At 46.1% G+C, this 22,172-nt stretch overlaps 1 protein-coding gene across 1 annotated transcript in view; it reads right to left on the bottom strand.

Moving 5' to 3' along the window:
- The window catches only part of KBTBD12 (kelch repeat and BTB domain containing 12), a 46,627-nt gene that overhangs the window by 17,054 nt on the left and 7,401 nt on the right, over window positions 1-22,172 (bottom strand). The window contains exons 3-4 of the mRNA XM_018553918.1: window positions 15,205-15,355; window positions 7,915-8,112 (exon numbers count right to left, since the gene is read on the bottom strand). Coding sequence (XP_018409420.1) covers window positions 7,915-8,112; window positions 15,205-15,355 — 349 coding nt within the window. The remainder of the gene's footprint in view (window positions 1-7,914; window positions 8,113-15,204; window positions 15,356-22,172) is intronic.

Genomic DNA, 22,172 nt, shown 5'->3' with positions numbered 1-22,172 from the left:
AGCGAATGCACAGACAGTAATAAAAGCTGAGATCCTAATTCTTCCCCCCTAACTAGAGCTGGACTGTAAGTCAGATGTGAACAAGAACTGAACAGACACCACGATTTACATGACTGTGTCATCTCTGCACGTCTATCTAGGAAGTAGATGTAGACCTGAATGATGCCTGGACAAAGATGGCACCGTCCTCCTGGAGAGTAAAGCAGATGAAGGCATTGCCAGGGGGAGTCATGTGATCCCTGCGAGCACTATTAGATACCTGGAAGTGTCACAATGACACATGACTTACTATATGTCTGATGACAGGTCCACTTTAAATAAAGATGGCAGCTGCACAGTTGATGTATTACTTGATATAATTTGCACGATCCGACTATTCAAAAGAAGTTACTTCCACTGAGCCCGCAGCTGCTGGCGCTGCGTCTCTTATAAAATGCCATTGATGTGTTTATATTATCGGCGGTCTGTGTATATTCGGAGGATACAATGTGGAATCTTTGTGTAAACATTGTATATTAGTGCAGAGTGACCTCCAGGAACACAGGAGATCCTCCGCCGAATACTACAGGGAACTGTTTATGTAACGATGTTGGACGGAGGTCCAAAGAACATGAACTGCGTCCAGATAAATGTATCATTTAGTACATTAGTCCATTAGTACATTACCGACAACACGGAGTTCTCACCCTTCCCAAAAAACTAGACAAGAAAGTGTTTGGCTTGAGGAAGTCGATGTGACCCGATCCTTGAAATCTCATAGAATCTCTTATTTTGAAATCTGCAGCTTTTATTAACACAATCCCTGGTGATCCTGCCATGGTGAGGGGGGAGGAAAGAGGAACATCTGAGGAGGAAAGAGGGCCATCTGAGGAGGAAAGAGGGACAACTGAGGTGGAAAGAGGGACAACTGAGGAGGAAAAGAGGGACAACTGAGGAGGAAAAGAGGGACAACTGAGGAGGAAAAGAGGGACAACTGAGGAGGAAAAGAGGGACAACTGAGGAGGAAAAGAGGGACAACTGAGGAGGAAAAGAGGGACAACTGAGGAGGAAAAGAGGGACAACTGAGGAGGAAAAGAGGGACAACTGAGGAGGAAAAGAGGGACAACTGAGGAGGAAAAGAGGGACAACTGAGGAGGAAAAGAGGGACAACTGAGGAGGAAAAGAGGGACAACTGAGGAGGAAAAGAGGGACAACTGAGGAGGAAAAGAGGGACAACTGAGGAGGAAAAGAGGGACAACTGAGGAGGAAAAGAGGGACAACTGAGGAGGAAAAGAGGGACAACTGAGGAGGAAAAGAGGGACAACTGAGGAGGAAAAGAGGGACAACTGAGGAGGAAAAGAGGGACAACTGAGGAGGAAAAGAGGGACAACTGAGGAGGAAAAGAGGGACAACTGAGGAGGAAAAGAGGGACAACTGAGGAGGAAAAGAGGGACAACTGAGGAGGAAAAGAGGGACAACTGAGGAGGAAAAGAGGGACAACTGAGGAGGAAAAGAGGGACAACTGAGGAGGAAAAGAGGGACAACTGAGGAGGAAAAGAGGGACAACTGAGGAGGAAAAGAGGGACAACTGAGGAGGAAAAGAGGGACAACTGAGGAGGAAAAGAGGGACAACTGAGGAGGAAAAGAGGGACAACTGAGGAGGAAAAGAGGGACAACTGAGGAGGAAAAGAGGGACAACTGAGGAGGAAAAGAGGGACAACTGAGGAGGAAAAGAGGGACAACTGAGGAGGAAAAGAGGGACAACTGAGGAGGAAAAGAGGGACAACTGAGGAGGAAAAGAGGGACAACTGAGGAGGAAAAGAGGGACAACTGAGGAGGAAAAGAGGGACAACTGAGGAGGAAAAGAGGGACAACTGAGGAGGAAAAGAGGGACAACTGAGGAGGAAAAGAGGGACAACTGAGGAGGAAAAGAGGGACAACTGAGGAGGAAAAGAGGGACAACTGAGGAGGAAAAGAGGGACAACTGAGGAGGAAAAGAGGGACAACTGAGGAGGAAAAGAGGGACAACTGAGGAGGAAAAGAGGGACAACTGAGGAGGAAAAGAGGGACAACTGAGGAGGAAAAGAGGGACAACTGAGGAGGAAAAGAGGGACAACTGAGGAGGAAAAGAGGGACAACTGAGGAGGAAAAGAGGGACAACTGAGGAGGAAAAGAGGGACAACTGAGGAGGAAAAGAGGGACAACTGAGGAGGAAAAGAGGGACAACTGAGGAGGAAAAGAGGGACAACTGAGGAGGAAAAGAGGGACAACTGAGGAGGAAAAGAGGGACAACTGAGGAGGAAAAGAGGGACAACTGAGGAGGAAAAGAGGGACAACTGAGGAGGAAAAGAGGGACAACTGAGGAGGAAAAGAGGGACAACTGAGGAGGAAAAGAGGGACAACTGAGGAGGAAAAGAGGGACAACTGAGGAGGAAAAGAGGGACAACTGAGGAGGAAAAGAGGGACAACTGAGGAGGAAAAGAGGGACAACTGAGGAGGAAAAGAGGGACAACTGAGGAGGAAAAGAGGGACAACTGAGGAGGAAAAGAGGGACAACTGAGGAGGAAAAGAGGGACAACTGAGGAGGAAAAGAGGGACAACTGAGGAGGAAAAGAGGGACAACTGAGGAGGAAAAGAGGGACAACTGAGGAGGAAAGAGGGACATCTGAGGAGGAAAGAGGGACAACTGATGAGGAAAAGAGGGACAACTGAGGAGGAAAGCGAAACAACTGAGGAGGGAAGGGGGACAACTGAGGAGGAAAGGGGGAAACAGGGATTTGGTTGCAAATGAGGGAAGGTTGGGAGGAATGATTGCACAGTTATGGCCCACTGTTGTCACAATTAGGAAACTCACCCTGAGAAATGCCATGCAGCCATCACTGGAGTGGAGTGCATGTAGACAGGAAGTCGCTGCAAGGAGGCTGCATGAAATCAGCAGAACTGAGATGTAACAAAGGATGAAAGAAAGTGAAAACTAGTATTTTACTGTTTTTTTAATGATACATGTTTCTTTTAGCAAACTAATGGCGATCAGTGAGGGTCGGTTTCTATCTACTTTAATAATGATCATTTGTTTATTAATAGTCTTAATAAAGACCATATGCTTTATGCACCCGGGCTGCTGAACTAGAAAAGAAAGAGCACGGTTATTTTTCACTGTGAAAGGTGACAGTTATTTGTCAATGCCCAGGTCCTATCTGCAGCTCTGATAGTGTCGTATAGTGCGCTTGACCTTTATGTGCTGTACAGGCGTGTCAGGAGCAGTTAAAGGAGAATTATGAGGCGAGTGACTTTCACTCAGCCTCATAATCTGAGCCGACGCGTGACAATGAAACTGTCACAGGTCGGCTCAGTAGATCGGGAAGTGAACGAACACATACCGGCGCTCTCTCACTTCTCGATCTATCCCTGCAGAGAGCCGTGACTGTCACTCACGGCTCCCCACAGGGATTCCCCACCCCTCTCCTGTCCGGCACGGGAGGAGACTGGACGTACGTTGATCCCAGATTGGACGCTATACTCAACTTCAATAAAAGAAAACAAATATAATTCACCTTTTTTGTGTGATATGTTTCTTCTCTGAAGACATGTTTGTAAGATGGGATAGCTCTGATAACACAACAACAGATCACAGCAACCCACGGAAAAAACAGAAAGTCGATAACAGGAAGATGGTGACTATCAACGTCACAAAAGCCTGCTTTCCATTGGCTTGCACAAAATTGCTTGAGCTTGAAACCACATGAAAAAACATGCATAAAAAAAGATTTAAAAAATGCTTGAAGAAGCTTAAATGTAAATGGAGCCAATCATGGTGGGTTGATTGGTTCCAGCAAATAGAGAACCAATGACTAGGTTATGGATATTGATCTGACCCAGGCAATCCTTGGAACTGGCTCAGAGGTATCACTGGGGAGATGAATAATGTTTGGGAGCACCTTTCCAGAACTCGGGTAGCCACAGGACAGCTTCACTAAAGAACACCCCAAGATTATCAGAAGCTCATCCTTCCTGCTTCCGCCTGTTGCTTGGAGGATGCTCCGGTAAGCAATGTAGGAGAATCGACCCTTAGGTTGTTAATATTTATCTGACTCAGACTCGGAGGTATGGCTTTGAGATGATTAATGTTTGGGAGTGCCTTTGAAGAAATTCCTCTTCCCTGGGGCTTCTCGCTAGTAGGAGGTGTGCTCTCTGGGACTGGACTAAGCATAATATACCAAGCCTCTTGCTGAAGTGCTGGGCTGAGATACTATTGCCGATAAAGGTTTGCAGAGGAACTGGGTAAAAGCTGCTGTATGGACCTTGGAAGAGGGATCATTGCTCAGGGACTTACAGGGTATTTTAGGCCTACTTAGAGAGGGCCAGAAGTAAAATTCAAGGGCCAGGAAACACTATGACACTATGTGACACTATGTGACACTATGGTGTCACATGGGCAGGGTCACAGATTCATCTGGCTGTCCTCTGCCCATCAGCAGCTACTTTTGGATGTTGCTTTCCTAAGACCTACTACTCATAGAGTGTTTCTGTCCTCCATATTTGTGCAATGGTATCCTGCACTACTAAATAGACTTGTGCGCCATCAAAAAATTTGTTCCGTTTCGTTTCGTTCTGTTTCGTAATATCCATTATTTCGTATTTCGTAATTCGTATCCGAAACCAGAAACTCAATTCGGATTCGTACGAAATACGTATATTTGTTAGTTTCGGCACATTTTCGTAACTTTACGAACATTCGTTATGATGAAGTTAAAAAGCAAAAATACCTTTGTTAATATTGGAGTCGATGTGGTAGTTGTTTTCTTATCCGAAATACGAATTCCGTTAACGGATTCCGTATCCGAATTCCGTATTTCGGACTTTAAAAAAAACTACCATCAACTCCAATATAAATGTACTTTGCTTTTTACCTTCAATATAGCGAATGTTCGTAACGGAACAAAAATACGTCAACGGAATTTCGTATTTCCTGCCTGTCTATTGTAATGCAACTCTCAGCAGCAGCGGATCCGTATTTCGGATAAAAAAAAAAATCTTGTCATGTTGTTCAACCTCATTTACAGGGGTAATATTAGTTCCCGTTTCAAAGAAATTCAGATCCGAAATTCGTTAATGGAATTTCGTATTTCAGATATAATTCGGAAACTGCCATTCGGATTTCGGATGCTCCGAAATTCGGAATTTCAGGAAAATTCGTACGAATTTCGATTCGTAACGAAACGAATCGCACATGTCTACTACTAAACTACATTGAGTTCAGCAATAAATAGTAAAATGACCCCATAGACTTGAGCCTGTTTATTGCTAGAAGATGGTAAGCTGTTGGGTCCAGAAGACGGGTAGGTAGCCACGGGACAGGTATGGAAACCTAAAGTTACCAGTGGCTCCTCCAGATATCATCACTACAATGTCATTGTTTTTTAAATAGTTCTATAGCTTTTTTAATTTTCTATTCCCGTCTGTGTCCCCATCAAGGAGAATTCCTACACTTTGTGTCCCGGAGACATAACAGGAAGTTAATGGAAATCTTCCCAAACTGAGGAGAAATACCCCTGAGAGTGGTCACTGTAACAGGTGTCCCCATTGGAAGATTTTTTTATTTTTCTGTTTTGTAGTGTCAAAAGTCTTTCTATCCTAGAGAGACAATGCTGCTCCTCCATAAATACAGTACAGTGGGTGAGCGTTGTCACCCTAGGACAGGAAGTGGGTAATTTGCAGAAGATAAAGGGGAAAAAAAGCCTGAAACTAATGCAGCCACCACATCTAAGGACTGGTAATATATTATTTGTTTCTTCCTGGGCTTCAATATACTTTAACAATATTTACTTGTTCTCTTCTCAGCTGTTGTAAAGTTTATTGACTGCCGTGGCTTACAGCACATAATGTAGCGGACTCTGCACCGGACTATTCATTTCTGCTACACACACACAATCTATAATTACAATTTCAATACAAAAAGGACTCTTATCATCCTTTCAATGTAAGGTTAAAAGTTCACCCCCCGCACAGCGGAAGAAAGGCGTTTTTTAAAATCTATGATGGATTCTTTACAACCGAAGAAGAAAAGATCTATTTACTATCGTGAAGAATTTTCGGAACAGGCCTTTCCTACGACATACCGTACTCCTCCCTCCCAGTTATGATATAACAAGCAACGCATACATCTCTTAAACAGATGACTTGAAGCTGAAAGTTATACTGGTTCTAGTTTGCCTTCCATGGTTCCCTTCTCCATCCTTATCAACATGATAATGACATTTATACATAAAATGTTTCTGTTCATTATATACCTTATTTAAGACGCAGTGATGTCATCACTTGGTCTCTGTGCAGGTAGATCATGACTCTTAGGAGGGTGCTGTACATAGCTTCCTGAAAACATCACAGCACCCAGCCTCAGTACTCCTCGCAAGAGCCCTCAGTCCTGATCAGGGGCATAACTAGAAATCACAGGGCCCCCATAGCAACATTTAGTATGGGGCCCTGTGATTTCTAGTTATGCCCCTTGCAGAGCCCACCTGATATACCAAACAGCCCACCTGAGAGTGACCCTGCAGAGCCTGCCATAGACTCTCTATGGCGGGCTCTGCAGGGTCTCAGGTGGGCTGCACACCTCTTACCTGTCAGCACGGTCCGCCTCCGTGGTCGCTGGGCCCCCCTCTCCTCTTCCGTCCCCAGACCCCCGCCTCCTCTTTCAATCCCCTGTGCCCTGGGTCGCTATGGCGATTGTTACGCCACTGGTCCTGATGCATCAGTGGGATGGCTCTTGGGAGGAGTTATGCAATTATCAAAATGCCTTGATGGGTGGAGGAGAGGGGGTTTTCCTATGCAGGCTGTAGGTAATGGTCACATGCAATGCATTGCTGATCCTCTATGATTGAAAGAGCCCAATTAATAAAATGGGTGGGCCAGGGACAGTCAAACCTGAAGAATGGGGGAACCACAATTCCCTGAAATGGGTTGATGATGTTTTATGCCATAAACTAATAAAGTGATCATTGTTCTTCAGCCAGCTGGAGTTTCCCAGATTTCCCATTGATTCACAGAGCTTTTTATACAGTAATGCCACCAAAAACATAATTTTCAGGTGCCTAAACTCTACCAAACTCTTGCTTGTTTTATGTTGGCATCTTCCAATGTATATGATCAATATGATCCTAATTAGCATGGGTCTGATTAAAAATACACTGTATTGCCAAATGTTTGTGGACACCTGACCATCACATTTAAATTAACTTGGGCATTCCATTCCAAAATCACAGGCATGGATATGGAGTTGGCTTGTGAAGGCCACATGGGTTCCTCTACACCAAACAGGTCAAACCATGTCTTTATGGAGCTGGCTTTGTGCATGGGGGACAGTCATACTGGAACGAAAAAGGGCCAAGGTTGAAAGAGCACAATTGTCTATAATGTCTTTGTATGCTGTAGCATTAAAAGAGAACTATGACTAAACCCTTTTTTGGACGTAGTTCTCTTTAGGGTCACAGGAGGACATTTACTAATGTCCTCCTGTGACCCAAAACTCAGCACATAGTGAGCTATTACCCGCTATATGCTAAAGGCGCAAAGCCACGCTGCAGCTAGGAAGGATCCCAACAATATTGACAGCTTGGCTCTGCCTCTCTGGAGCCAGAGCCAGCTGTGCCCGCCCCTTCCCCTGTCTGTCCCTCCAATGAGCACTAGAGGAACAGAGAGCAGGGAGGGGGGATCCCTGCTGGGAGCGGTGATAGACAGTCACTGCTTCCTGCAGGGAGAAGATCATCAGTTCTCCATCAATTGAGCCAAGGTGTGACAGCTTCAGTGTCACATGTCGTATATAGTATATATAAAATGTAATGTTTAACCCTAATATTTCTTTTAGCTGTAACAAAGCTGTAATATTCATTACAAAATAGAAAATAAAATAAAATTTGTTATACTGTTGACACCTACCTGCCCCTCGGTAACCACCACAAAGGTACAGCTTTCCTTCCACCACACCTGCACTGCTCGAGTTGCTTCTAAGGGAGAGCAGAGGATGGGGCATCGGGGGACCATCTCTCCAGAAATCTGCATCTACATTGTAAATTTCCACAGCGTCAAGACACTTGCGGGTCTGTCCTTTGTCTGGACCAGTACAACCAATGCCACCTAAAGAACAAGAACTGGGTGAAATAAATGGTAGTGTCAGTCATGCTCAGCCTCATCTTGGGTGGTATCATTCAAAGGGTGTGTGGACGGTTGGTCTATTTCATGCTCCATGCAGGGAAGACACCGTACAACTTGGAGACTTGCACCATGTCTGAAACTTGCAAAATATATTCGAACCATAGGTATGTTGCAGGTACCCAACTGTGATCTCTGGGTATAGCTAAATCAAGTATCATTTATATGAAGCTGTGTATGGTAAGTTGTGAAGCTTTAGAATACAGCTGTACTAATGCTTTTTTTTATTAATTAAACACTGAGTTGCCAACTTCTGCTTGTAAGAGGTTCTTACAAGATTTGGCCATGACTCCTCCACCGTAGTGGGTCCTGACTCTCCCACCATAGCGGTTCCTGACTCTGCCACCATAGCGGTTCCTGACTCCTCCACTGTAGTGGGTCCTGACTCTCCCAACATAGCGGTCCTGACTCTCCCAACATAGCGGGTCCTGAATCTCCGAACATAGCGGGTCCTGAATCTCCCAACATAGCGGGTCCTGACTCTCCCAACATAGCGGGTCCTGACTCTCCCAACATAGCGGGTCCTGACTCTCCCAACATAGCGGCTCCAGACTCTCCCAACATAGCGGGTCCTGACTCTCCCACCATAGTGGATTCTGACTCTTCCACCATAGTGGTTCCTGACTCTCCCACAGTAATGCTCCTGACTCTCCCACCATAGAGGTTCCTGACTCTCCCACAATAGTGGTTCCTGTTTCTCCCACCATAGAGGTTCCTGACTCTCCCACCATAGAGGTTCCTGACTCTTCCCCCATAGAGGTTCTTGACTCTCCCACAAAAGTGGTTCCTGACTCTCCCACTGTAGTGGGTCCTTGTTCTCCCACTATAGTGGGACCTGACTCTTCAACCTTAGTGGTTCCCGACTCTCCCGCTGTAGTGGGTCTTGACTCTTCGACCATAGAGGTTCCTGACTCTTTGAAATGTCCTTAATATAAGACCTAAGCAGGATTCCAAAGTTGCTATAGACATCAAAGGCTGGTTGGACATGTAGGCCCAATCTGACTGCTGAAAAATCTTTTTGTCTGTAAGCACTAGCACTCAGAACACCCAGGGGATGCAGGAAGATGTATCTGATGTTAAGGAACACACTACATGTTAAAAGTGTTTCTTGAGCTCCCTGAGTGCAGTTCTGCTTTCAATTACGCCTTAATGCCATCATAGATGTTCCATACCAAAAGTTCACCCCGCCAAGCATCTGTGTGTCCCTTTCCAGTGTTCTTTCCCAGGCCCAAATTTCTATTTGCAGCTTGTGCTAAAACACTGCCATTGTTCCCTCGAAGAGAGAGACAATTCACAGCAACTTGGAAGGCCCCCAGAAGCAGAGGCTGCATCTCAGGGCAGGCATCTTAATGGAATGTTCACAATAAAGAAATCCATAGACCCCAAGTTCTTAGTGGAGGCTCCAATTACTCTGCTGGTAGGAACAAAACTCTCTGAGATTTCTAAAGACCTCTTAGACTCAGAATTCCACAAAACGGAGAGGTAAAATGCAGATTCTGATGTCATTGTTGTTGAATCAACATAATTCCCCCTTTGTCTTCAATTTCCTAATCCGCAGAAGGCCAGAATTTATTAAGAAATCCCCTGAGATAAAGCAGAACGGATGAAAGAATCTGTGTTTGCACCCTGTATAATTCCTTCCTCCTAAGCTGGAAAAGCACTTGCCGAGAAAAGCTTGTTTTTTTATATCTCTTTCGTCTTTCATCAAACTTCTTTACTCAAATAGACCCAATTAAAACGCCATTGTCTTAATTATGCAAAAATCAACTTTGTGTTCTTGTGTTGGGTGTTTTGATAGAAATCTTCTGGGGAAACGGAACTGATCTTATTTTAGCACAGCTTTTCTCGAAGAGGCACCGGACGTTTTATATAAATAACTAGCGCAAGGGGATACATTGATTGTTTAACAGATTGTGGTTGAAGCAGAGACCTTTGATGCGCGATACAACGTCTTCTTGACCTAACGACTCTGGAAGTATCTCATTTAGTGACCAATAATACCAATAATAATTTGTACAGGAACGGGGTCTTTATTCTCCTGCAGGATGCATGGACTTCAGTGGCTGGCCATAAACTTACAGGAGATGTACTGTAAACCCTCACTGAATGACTCTTGAGGTTGGTGAAGTTGTTAGAATAAATAATGATACATCATTTATAAATATATTATTATTATTATACAGGATTTATATAGCGCCAACAGTTTGCGCAGTTCTATATATCCTTTTTTTATACAATATAATTGTATTCACATAATTTTTCCATCCTCTGTTGCATCTCGGTGTTGCTAATCTTCTGTAGCCTTGTTATAACCATTTCTTGTCTACATGCACTCCAACGATGGCTGCATGGCATTTCTCAAAGCAGGTTTCATAATGGTGACAACAGTGGACCATGCTGGCATTACATGCATGGCAACTGCTTTTAGTCTTCATTGAGAGAGTATGTGACAGAATGACAACGCTGGAGAACAGTTGGAAGACAGGGACAGAGAGTTGTCACCTAAAACCTAAACAAGGACCTTCATGGCAACATCACCATGTAATATTTTAATGAAAATGACTTTTGAAAAGATGTTAAAACCCAAATTCAGTTTAGGCAAAAATGAAATTAATGGATTCCCCACATCCTATTAAAGCTCCTCCTCCTCCTCTCTGCTGCTTTCCCCAGACTCTCCAATCCAGAGAACCAGCACCGCTCCTGTTCCAAGTTCAGTGCTGTCCAACATAGGTTGAATAACACTTTGTTCATGATAAATGGCCTTTTTCACTTATGAATGATTTGATTTGTTCAGCACTTTGCTTTATGTCAGTTAATTGGTGGTTATAAATATTATCCATTGTTTGATTCACTTTAATTAGCACTGTTTATTTATTTAATATTTGCCATTGACTTCCTGGACTGAGATGCCAGCTCAGAGATGACACAATCAAGTATATCTTAGTGTCTGTGAAGTTCTTGGCTGTCGTCACAAAATGTCTGACACAGATCTGCCTCCGCTGCAGCCTCTCACTTGCTACAATGTTGCAATGTTCCAGTCTGATCACTGGGCGAAAACCAACTGAGGAAATGAATCCTCCTGCCTGCAGCAGACTGATCACATCATCTTAGCCTTGGCAAAGTCTCTGGACTGGAGCTCAAGGATGTTTTTTTAATAATAAAAGTGACATTTTAATGATAACGGTGATATTTATATTGGAATTGACTTCTTAACACTTCTAGTACAAATACAGGAGAATGTACTTTTATGGTATTTTAGAGTCTTGAGTTTTATAATACTTAGAAAATGTGAAGAAATTTGAAAATGTGTTTAATACCTCGACTCAGCTCAACTCAACCCTTCTACTTAGCATATCATAACTGAGCAGGTCTGAACCAGGAAAACGCAGATCCAATGATGCATTACAAGCTAAGAGGTGCTTTGCTATGTGTGCAGTGTGTTGTCAGTCCAAATTATATAGTGGGTGTGGTAGACAGAAGAAGTAGAAGTAGTTTCCTTGGTATGAAACTGATGGCACTATCTCCATAAATACACTGTGGCCAAACGTTTGTTGATGCCTCTCCAAAGGATTAGGTTCATGTGTACAGTGAAGGGTGCAACATACAAAGACATTTTAGACAATTGTGCCCTTCCAGCCTTGTGGCAACACAGTTTGGAGAAAGCTCTTTTTTGTTCCAGCATGACTGTTGCCCTGTGCAGAAAGGTAACCCCATACGGACATGGATTGATGGGTGTGGTGTGGAGGAACTTGAGTGGGCCTTCACAAAGCCCTGACCTCAACTCTACTCAACACCTTTGGGATGAATTGGAATGTCAATTCTGAGTCAGATCTTCTCATTCAGAGTCAGTACCTGACCTCACAAATGTTCTTTTGACTGAATGGGCATGAATTGCCGTAGATACCTGTTCTAATGTACAGCATTTTTCATATACTAAATCTACCAAACATCTACTGTGCCTTCATATATTGAACCTAACTAAGATTACTTGGGTCATTAAAGAAGCCAGCTGTGTTTTAGAAGTGCTGGAGGCCATGGTATGTTCATCCTCTCTGGGGATGTTGGAATGTACAACAATACCCTGCAAAATCTTGTGGAAAGCCTTCCGAGAAGAGTGGATGCTGGTATAGATGCAAAGTGAGGGCCACCTTCATATTACTGCCCATGTGTTTGTAATGGGATGTCCAACAAGCTCATATAGCTGTGATGGTCAGGTCAGGTGTCCACCAACATTTGGCCATATAATGAATTATTGGACTTCTGAGACACTGTGCACTCTACAACTGAGTTAGTCCTCTTTATATATGGCTGATGTTTACTAGGTTTTTTCGATGATGAGTGTCAGGTGCATTTTGGTTCTCCGCTTTTTTGCTGGACGTCCTTGGAAATGTCATTATGGTGATTTCAGGTTGTGCGGAAATGTCACGGTGTGGCCGGCTTTTCGCGGTAATGTAAACTCATATTTCATCATTAAGAGGGATGTCAACTGCGAGGCCTGACGACTGATCCCTCCCCCCTCTGGCAGGCTAGTCAAACAAATCTCTTGTATTTATCTCTCGTTCCGGCAGAAACTGTTAAATTCAGCTCCATTAGGGCTTCTCTTGGCACGCCGTCCTTGACGGTGCTCTTGACTCTCTCCGGCTCAGCCATGCGTGACACACAGACTGCGCGCCTCGCTTGGTGTTAATGGCAATAGAGATGTAAAGATGACTTGACGGCTATTTATATACAGTCTGATCCATATCTACACGCTTGGTGCAGAGCGCATAATTAGAGGAGCGGCTGCTGGGGGCCGGACACAAATTGGGTTTTTGTAAATAATTTAAAGGATAACTGCCATGTAATCACGGAGTAAATAATAATAAGATGTAGGAATAGCGAATTATCTGCGTCCGGACTATTTGGTGGACAGGCCGCCGTTCGTTTTGGTGTATGGCAAAAGCCTGCATCGTCGGGGGGTTCTTCGTATGTTCTATACTGTGTAGGCTGATTCAGGTGGTGTGATTGGAACCCAAAGCAGATCCACCAAAACTCTGCAATGTTAAAGCTTAAAGTGACATTAAACCCTCAGATTTTTTAACATGAACCAATACTGTAATGTGCGCCTTACTGTAATCCATGGTTGTTTCCATTCTCTTTGCTGCTCTTCCTTTTAAATCCTCATGTCTTCTCATGCTTGGGAAGAACTTCCCTTTTCAGCTGAGTGCCTCTTCCTGTAGTGCTGGCTCAGGTTTCAAGCCTATACAAACGTACACACAGACACCGTATATCCATTCCTGAGACAAGGCAGTCTGCTGCAAAACAGAAGTTCTGCCCAGCATGAGAACAGATACAAATTTAAAAGGAAGAGCAGCAAAGAGAAGGGAAACTACCATGGATTACAGTAAGGCGCACATTACAGTATTGTTTTATGTTAAAAAATCTGAGGGTTTAATGTCACTTTAACTCCAGCAGATAAAAAAGGCACAACCAAGAGGCTGGGGACGGGGAGGTGACACCACTGTATTTCTTCCTTCTAACTGGGCTGAGATGCAGGCTTTTATTACTGTCAGGTGCATGCATACTATGTATTGTGTTGGGTATTTATTACCTAATGTAGAAGAATCCTACCGCACTCCTCACTGGTATGTCCCTTGCGGCGGGTGCTGTGGGTGACTGCGGATGGCGCCGCTTCAGATTCAAGTAGTAAAGTATATCACCAGCACACCATGGTCAAATCTTCAGAAAGTGATCATTTTATTGATGCGCGCACATCTTGTCACATAGAAATGTTTTGGGGCCACTCATGATCCCTTCATCAGACATGGCGCATGATATTTATTACCTCTCACAGAGATCACAGTACTCCCCCTGACTCAAACAAAGATGACGGAGCCATCTTTGTTCAGGCATCATCCAAGGTCACCATATACTCCCTGGACTGAGATGCTGGCACAGAGGTGACACAATCATGTATATCCTGGTGTCTGAGCACAAATGGCTGACACAGATTAGCCCCTGCTACAGACTCTCATCTTGTTACTTCCTACGAAGTTACAGTGTTTCAGTCTGATCACTGGGGGAGGGGAGACTGAGGAAATGCTTCCTCCTGCCAGCAGCGGATTGATCACAGGAGGAGGAGAGACTAAGAAAATGCTTTCTCCTTCCTGCAACAGTCTGATCACTGTGGGAGGGGAGACTGAGAAAATGTTTCCTCCTGCCTGCAGCAGACTGATCACAGAAGGAGGGGACACTAAGAAAATGCTTTCTCCTTCCTGCAACAGTCTGATCACCGGCGGAAGGGGAGACTGAGGAAATGCTTCCTCCTGCCTGGAGCAGTCTGATCACTGGGGGAGGGGAGACTGAGAAAATGCTTCCTCCTGCCTGCAGCAGATTGATCACTGGGGGAGGGGAGACTGAGGAAATGCTTCCTCCTGCCTGCAGCAGACTGATCACTGGGGGAGGGGAGACTGAGGAAATGCTTCCTCCTGCTGGCAGCAGACTGATCACTGGGGGAGTGGAGACTCAGGAAATGCTTCCTCCTGCCTGCAGCAGACGGATCAATGGGGGAGGGGAGACTGAGGAAATGCTTCCTCTTGCCTTTAGCAGACTGATCACCGGGGAGGGGAGACTAAAGAAAATGCTTCCACCTGCCAGATTAATGATGTCATCTCAATCTAGGGAAGTCACTGGACTGGAGCCAGGGGTGTAACTAGAAATCACAGGGCCCCATGGCAAAATTTTGTATGGGGCCCTGTGATTTCTAGTTATGCCCCTTGAAGAGCCCACATAGTAGAGCTATTGCAATCAGCAGCCAGCGCCCACAGCTGTCAGAATACCCGAACAGATCATGTATCTAATTGGTTGCAGTCACCTTTGTCCGGCTCCTTTGACAAAAGCCAATTGGGAAATTTTGTTGAGGCGGGTGGTGCTAATAGGGCCACCCACAGCTCGCATTCCAGTCAATTCAACAAGAATCGCCCGAAATTGGAGCATTGTACTGCCAGCTTTACATAACTCTCTTTCTTCTACACTCACCTAATACGAAAATCTCCCCATTCACGACAGCCGCACTGAAGCGATATTTCGAATACTTCATGGAGGCCAACTGAGTCCACTTATCACCGGTGGGGTCATACTGCAAAAGCCGATTGCTCAAACGATCGGGCTCATCGTACGCGTTGTCAGTCTATATGATTGGAAACAGAAATTTATAAACAGGAGATTACTACACCGGGTATGAAGATTTAATATTAAGGCACAACAACACAGCAAAACGATTAAGGAAGGGATCAATACCCATCCGGGTCCATTCCATCGCTCGCTCGCATTTCAACCTGCTGAGTGGCCTTGTTGGCACCATTCCCTCCAACTAAAGCGAGACGAAAATTCCCCCTCCCCCAAAAAAGTACTACGATAATCTTTATCAAATTGAAATGTTTTATTGAAGGTCTAGGGGGAGGCCACACATTTCGGCATCCCCTTCATCAAGGCTTGTAATAAACATATTTGGCAGTGGCGTCACAAGGGGGGTGCAGCCCGCACACGGGTGACACCATTAGTGGTGAGACAAGTTGTTTTACATGCTGGTTTGTGAGTGTGCCATGATGCCTTTCTACTGTTTTAACATTTGAGGGGGGACACCAAAATTACACAGCCATTTTGTTGTCACCCCCTCTAAAAAGTCGGGCACTCGGTCACGGATCGAGGGCTGACAGTGTCAGGAGAGGGGAGGGGACCCCATCCCACCGGGTGAACGTCCCCTCCTCTCTCTGCCGGCGTCCATCACCAAGATAACCGACGGCAGGTGTCATTTAGATGTCAACCCGTGCGCGATGACGTCACTGCGGGGTGTCACCCAGTCTCCGCTCAACATGCAAATGCTGACTTTCTGCTCAGAAGTCAGTGCTTTCACCACGCCCCCTAACAGATCCCATTCCGAGCCGGTGCTATGCGGCTTTTAGATGCACCCCATTGAAACAGCTGCCGGTGTTCTATCGAAAGTTCCAACTCATCGAGATCTCCAACGACTTCACTTCCGGTTTAGTTAGAAGTAAGAGTTTTGGCCGAGAAGGCTGTACTGCACGTGCGCCACCCACGGAATTTCCCTACACACAGCAATAAAGTATTATAATGAACTAGGGTCAGACTAATCCAGCACGTTATTAATCTGAGTGACCCCACTCAATAGGGCGGCAAGAGGCGGCCATATTGAGTGTGGCAACTCAGATTAACTGCCTCCGGGCCGGCCATAGTAAAAAAACGGCCGGCCAGGAGCTCTCTAGATCTGAGCGGGCGTCTCTAGACGTCCGCTCAGACATGCTAATTAATGTGATCCTAGTTCATTATAATACTTTATTGCTGTGTAGTATGTGTGTAGGAAATTGCCGCGGGTGGCGCACGTGCAGTACAGCTTTTTCCACCAAACCTCTTACTTCTAACTAAACCGGAAGTCAGGCAGTTGGAGATCTCGAGGAGTTGGAGCTTTCGACAGAACACGGGCACCCAGGACGGGTAGCTGGGACAATACTGTCAAATAGACAGAAGAAGTTACTGACGAGCGCAATTATGGAAGAGATAAAGATTGGCAGCGCCGCTATCTTACATTTCAGTGAACGCCGCCCGTCCTGACTGTGCACATTGTGAAAAGCGTCGGGCCGGCTGAGTGGGGACGAGGCTGGGAGAACAATTGATGCTGCAGTCATTGGCACCTAGGCTGCAAATCCTCGTCTGATATATTGCTTTGTCAGCCGGCATTGAAGAGGAGAGGCGATTGACTGTTTCGCCTCCGGGCCACGCATGACATGGAATTTAAGCCGCTAGCACTTATAGATACCGAAACCTAAACGGGATCTCCGATCCCTTTCATTTTAATTTTCAACCTTTTATTTTAAAACCAGACTCCAGGGAAACGGCTAAACACGGAGTTGGAATAATATATGCGAATTCTGTTACCTGCCAAAAGATTTGTAATTAAATCCCAACTGTTTTTAGGTTAAATTAGGAAAATACATTCCAGGTGCATTCAGGGAAAAAAAAGGTGTTCAGAGTATTAGGGGCCCAATCACAGCATGGTCACTGTATTCATGCGTTGAGCACTCGCTATTGCGCATTGCAAAGCAGCGCACTACTGCACCGCAACACAGGCTATTGCAGTACCGTGCGTTGAAACACTGCGCAATGTGCGCCCCCCCCCCAGGATCTGCACTGGGGTCCCATTCAGAATGCATGCAGTGCGCTACGTTTAGGGTTGCCACCTGTCCTGGATTCACCTGGGCATTCTGGGTTTTGAGTCCTGTATGTGCTGTTTCCAGGTTTCAGGCCAGCTGAAACCCAGACACAGCACATGCAGGACTCAAAATCCGCACTGTTCAGGTGAATCCGGGACAAGTGGCAGCCCTAGCTGCGCTGTGTGATGGCATGCGCTAAACTCATGGTTCTTGTGCCTTTAGTGGAACGCTGTGGTGTGAATGGGCCCCCAGAGCCAGAGGAGTAACTAGAAACCTCCGGGCTCTGATGCAAGAAACCATGAACGGCCCCCCACCACCACCACTGTGGGAGGGAGCTGCGGAGCAATAGTCTGCTGCATGCTGAGAGCTGTAGTCCCAGGGGGCAATGTCAGCTGGGCCCTCTTCTTCCTTTCCGGGCCCCTCCAGGTGGCAGAACTCAAGGACCCGGTCGTGCATGCAGCCGCTACGACCCTGGTAGGGCTGCCACCTGTCCAGGATTCACCTGGACAGTCCGGGTTTTGCATGCTGTGTCCGTGTTTCATGGCAGCTGAAACCCAGACACATGATGTCAGGCAGACAGGGGAACCAAAATTAAGATAGGGTCTGTTGGAATCGGTAACATTGACATCTATGATACAGCTTTGATGGAAGGTTCCTTGATATCTTGAATGGAATCAGCAGGTGGCTGATATGTAAATGAGGACCATCAAAGGGTTCTTGGGGCTGGACACTGAGGAATGAAGATCTGCCAAGACGGTCATGTCCTGGGGCAAGCCCGACCCCCTGCTGGTATTTACTGCCCACACCTGTGTCAGCAAGGCATATATGCTGGGATGGGGGCAGGGGCATATGATGGAACCTTCTTCCTGTGTGACACTAATCTAGCTGACCAGCAAGACCTTTGGACAAGACAAGTCTTTCTGAACTCTGCAATCAAGAATGTGATTCGCTGAGACCTGCTGGAGAGGCGTGTCCGGAGAACAGAGAAAAACCCATGGCTTGTGTGAATGAGAGAGAGAGAGAATGGTGTAGCTAGCTGTAGGATCCTTAACCTCAATTCCTATCCCCAATTCCCCTTTCAAAGTCCCTTAATTGTATTTAGAATGCATGTATATCCCTATTTGTAAATAAACCCAACATTTATTTAAGATTCAGTTGTTCATCCGTAATTTAAGGCACCCCCAAATCAGAGCACATTCTACAGGGGCTACTGGCCCACCACTGAAAATAGTCTCGACTGTGATATTTACATATGAATAAGCCGCAACTCATTCGCCCAAAAAAATTCCGTGAGCCGCTAGAGTGTTCAGGTTTCGCTGGAAGAAAAGGTGGCAACCCTACACCCTGGTAGTTCTGCCAGTGCTCAGAGCTCATTCACACCATTAGCAGTGACTTGCATTTTTCTGCAGCTGAACAATGCCATTTCAACGCTGACAAAACTACCAGGGGCACAGCGGTTGCATGTGCGACCAGACCATGAAGTTCCACCACTTTGGAGGGCCCAGAAAGGAAGAAGAGAGCTCAGTCGACATTACCTCCTCGGACTACAGTCATAGCAGTCCAGGCGGGTGCTATGGGGCCTGGGAGTGGAAGAGGGCCCCATTAGGTTGCTGAGGCAAATTAAACATAGACACCAGTAGAAGTAGGGTCAACCGTGCTTCACAACTGCTGTACACAGTGGGGTAACTACAGTCATAGCAGTCCAGACGGGTCTATGGGCCTGGGAGTGGAAGTTGGCCCCATTTGGTTGTTGAGGCAAATTCAACATAGAACAGAAGATAATACAGTCCTGTATCATTAATGGTTGCAGTTTATGACAACTCTAAAGTCTACAGTGTAGAGACGACTTCAGATGCACAAAAGGAGCTTGTGCAGCTCAGAGAGATGTCATCAGAGGGACCCCCATCACGTTTTTGCTTTGGGGCCCATTATGATCTGTAGTTACGTGCCTGTAAATTACCACCTTTATTCATCATGTGACAGGGTGATAACGCAGGAGCACAATTTGGACAGCGACAGGGGTGTTGTCACCGCATAACAGGAACAAGACCCTTCATGGCAGGATCACCGGGTATTATTTAAAGAAAGCTGCAGATTTAAGGATATATCAAATGACTTTTGAAGTTCCATTAACGTGTTAAAGAGATTTTGAGTGATCGGGTCGACTTCAATGAACACAGCGCTGGATTAAACCGCTGCTCGGAGCTCGCCTTTTATCAGACTGAAACCCGACGCACGGTAAAGGTTTTGCGGCCCTTTTAAATGTTCACGCTCCTCAAATGTTAGGATCCCCCCCCAGCCAGGCCCACGCGTTTGCATCTGCCAGCTCTCATTGTTATTCTGATTTGCATTTGTCAGTTACCTTTTTGCGAGGGATCGACAGAAAATTGTCATATGTGCACAACGCAAATCATCCCGCCGCCTTCCAAACAAAACACGATCTGACGCAGGAGTCCGCCGCTGGAGGACGATGCCCGCTCGCTGGAGCTATCTCTTTCCTGCTTGCCGCCTGTTTGGAGTTCTGGCTGACAAATGCAAAATGTCTCCTGCTAATGCCAGCCGCGGCTCATCAATAAACGCCCACTTACTGGAGATCTGAGGAATCCTTGGAAGCGTCTCGTAATTATGTCGCCGCAGCGCTAACATGCATTAAAGGTTCATGAGAGTCACGCATTAAAATGTTTGCATTTAATCTGACTCAGAGGAGGAACCCTGCCCGCCGATTGGCTAAAATGTTCGCCGTTTCCAGCTGCCTATCCCGCCGGCTGTAGTGCTACGGTTGCTGGTGGAGCAAATCGATTCTGTAATATGCAATATGTAACATGTGGGGGTACGGGAGGTAAAAAGTGAGACTTGAATTGTCCTGAAAGGTACTGAAGGATGCCTATGCACAGGGAGAATTTTTTTAAAGGACCAATGTAGGTATGCACCGATACCGATTTTTTGTCCCGATACTTTGCTTTCAGTACTCGTCGATACCGACTACCGATAGCTGCGCTTCTGCTGACATGGAGCCGGCTTCCCGGGCAATCTGATTGCCCAAGAAGCTGGCTCCATGTTGTCTGGCCGGCTTGATTGTGCTTGGGCGGAAAAACTGCTGTTCGGGCGGCTCAATGCTGATTGGCCGAGAAGCCGACATCCCAGCCAATCAGCATGGAGCTGGCTTCCCTGACAATCAGGAAGCCGGGAGACTAGTCAGTACTCGCTGCCCAGCTTCCTGATCGCACGGGAAGCTGGCTCCATGTTCCCCTACGGCACTGCCAGTCAGAAGTGCCGTAGGGGAAGTTCCGGAAGGTATTGGAGCATTTCGGCAAGTACGAGTACTCGCCCAAATACTCGGTATCGGCACCAATACTAGTATCGGTGCATCCCTAGTCAAATGCATCAGCAAGTATTGACGTGTTCCAGTCTACTTTTGGGTTCTGGGTGCCATTGATCAGCCTGAGAAACCGGCACTTGTGGCCTTACCCACTCCGATGCCAATTATATGTAGAGAACGGCCAATAAAAGGCAGCTGAAATATGTGACGACTGAGGTTGCATCTGCACATGCACGCTGCTCTTGAACGGTTCCTTTAACTGTCCTCCTAATAATACGGGCGGGCAGCTTTTATTTGCCAAGGATGGGTATCTTGCAGCATTTAGGGATTTCCCTTTACCCTCGCTATTCACGCTCAGGCAGATGGCCGTTTGCCACCCCGGGGCCACTCCAAATGGCTGGTTTTCTGCTCCCCCCATCCCTTCAGCATACAGAGTGAGTGGTGTTTGTCATTTTCTAGCCTCGGCACTCTATAAATAACTCCATCCATTTCTTGACGGCTTGTCATGGTATCATAAATCCTTAACCGTGTCGGCCCTGGAAGGAAGGTTCCCCGAGTGGCGCGGATTGCCTTGCGCTCAAGTGGCTGGGGCATGCAGGTAATTAGCTGTGTGCCTGCTCAGCGATTCCGTCTCATCCCCGTCCTCCCACATCCTCTTCTTTATGAGATACGATTCAGGAAAGCAACAAAAACACAGAATCAGCGACTGCCAGGGAAAGCCGAGCCTGAAATGGGCAACTTATTTCTCCTTTCGCTGTTTGCCGTAGATCGGGGTAAACAGAAATGACTGTGGTAATAGCGGCTAAGTGCCGCTCTCGTGACAGCAGAGGGAACGGAGCCGGCAATTTCGCAGCGAACGTGTGAGAAAAAAAAAAAACGGATTGTGAAATATCGAAAATAGAAAGTAAAACTGTATTTTGTTTGAGAATGATAAAAAAGTAACAATTTCCAGGCGAACAAATAAAAAACGCAGCTGAGATACATGCGTGGGAGCTCTTTTACCTGGCTCTGCCAAGGCAGTGACCTGACTTTTCTCCCCTACAGTTAAGCGATAAAGCCTGGTCACCTCCCCGCCCCCAGTCTGTGATTGGACAGTCATATATGCAGAAGCGGCTCATCCTTCTGTCACTCTGTTCTCTTATCCTCCCAGTGTGTTCCTTGTCAGCATGTTTGCATGCAGGGCACCTGATTGGCCCCTGGTGCTGCCCCTTCCTCCACTTAGTACAGGGCCAGGTCAAACTCGGAACTTATACAGCATGGCTGCTGAACACAAATATTCACTGGAATCCTCCTGTTCCCCTCTCATTGCTAATCTCTATGTTCTGATAAAGTGGTCTTGGCTTAGATTCCAAGGGGTTCATTTATAAAAGTTATATGCTATGTGGATGCAATTCCCATGGCACTAGCGTCCCTAGATGGCACTGATGAGTATAGGAATTCCTATAATGTCCAGGAAT

This window comes from Nanorana parkeri, unplaced genomic scaffold (genome assembly GCF_000935625.1).
Source record: "Nanorana parkeri isolate BGI_ZX_2015 unplaced genomic scaffold, ASM93562v1 scaffold135, whole genome shotgun sequence".
NCBI lineage: Eukaryota > Metazoa > Chordata > Amphibia > Anura > Dicroglossidae > Nanorana > Nanorana parkeri.
Note: the sequence above shows the minus strand (reverse complement) of the source record. Positions and strands in the feature narration are given on the sequence as shown.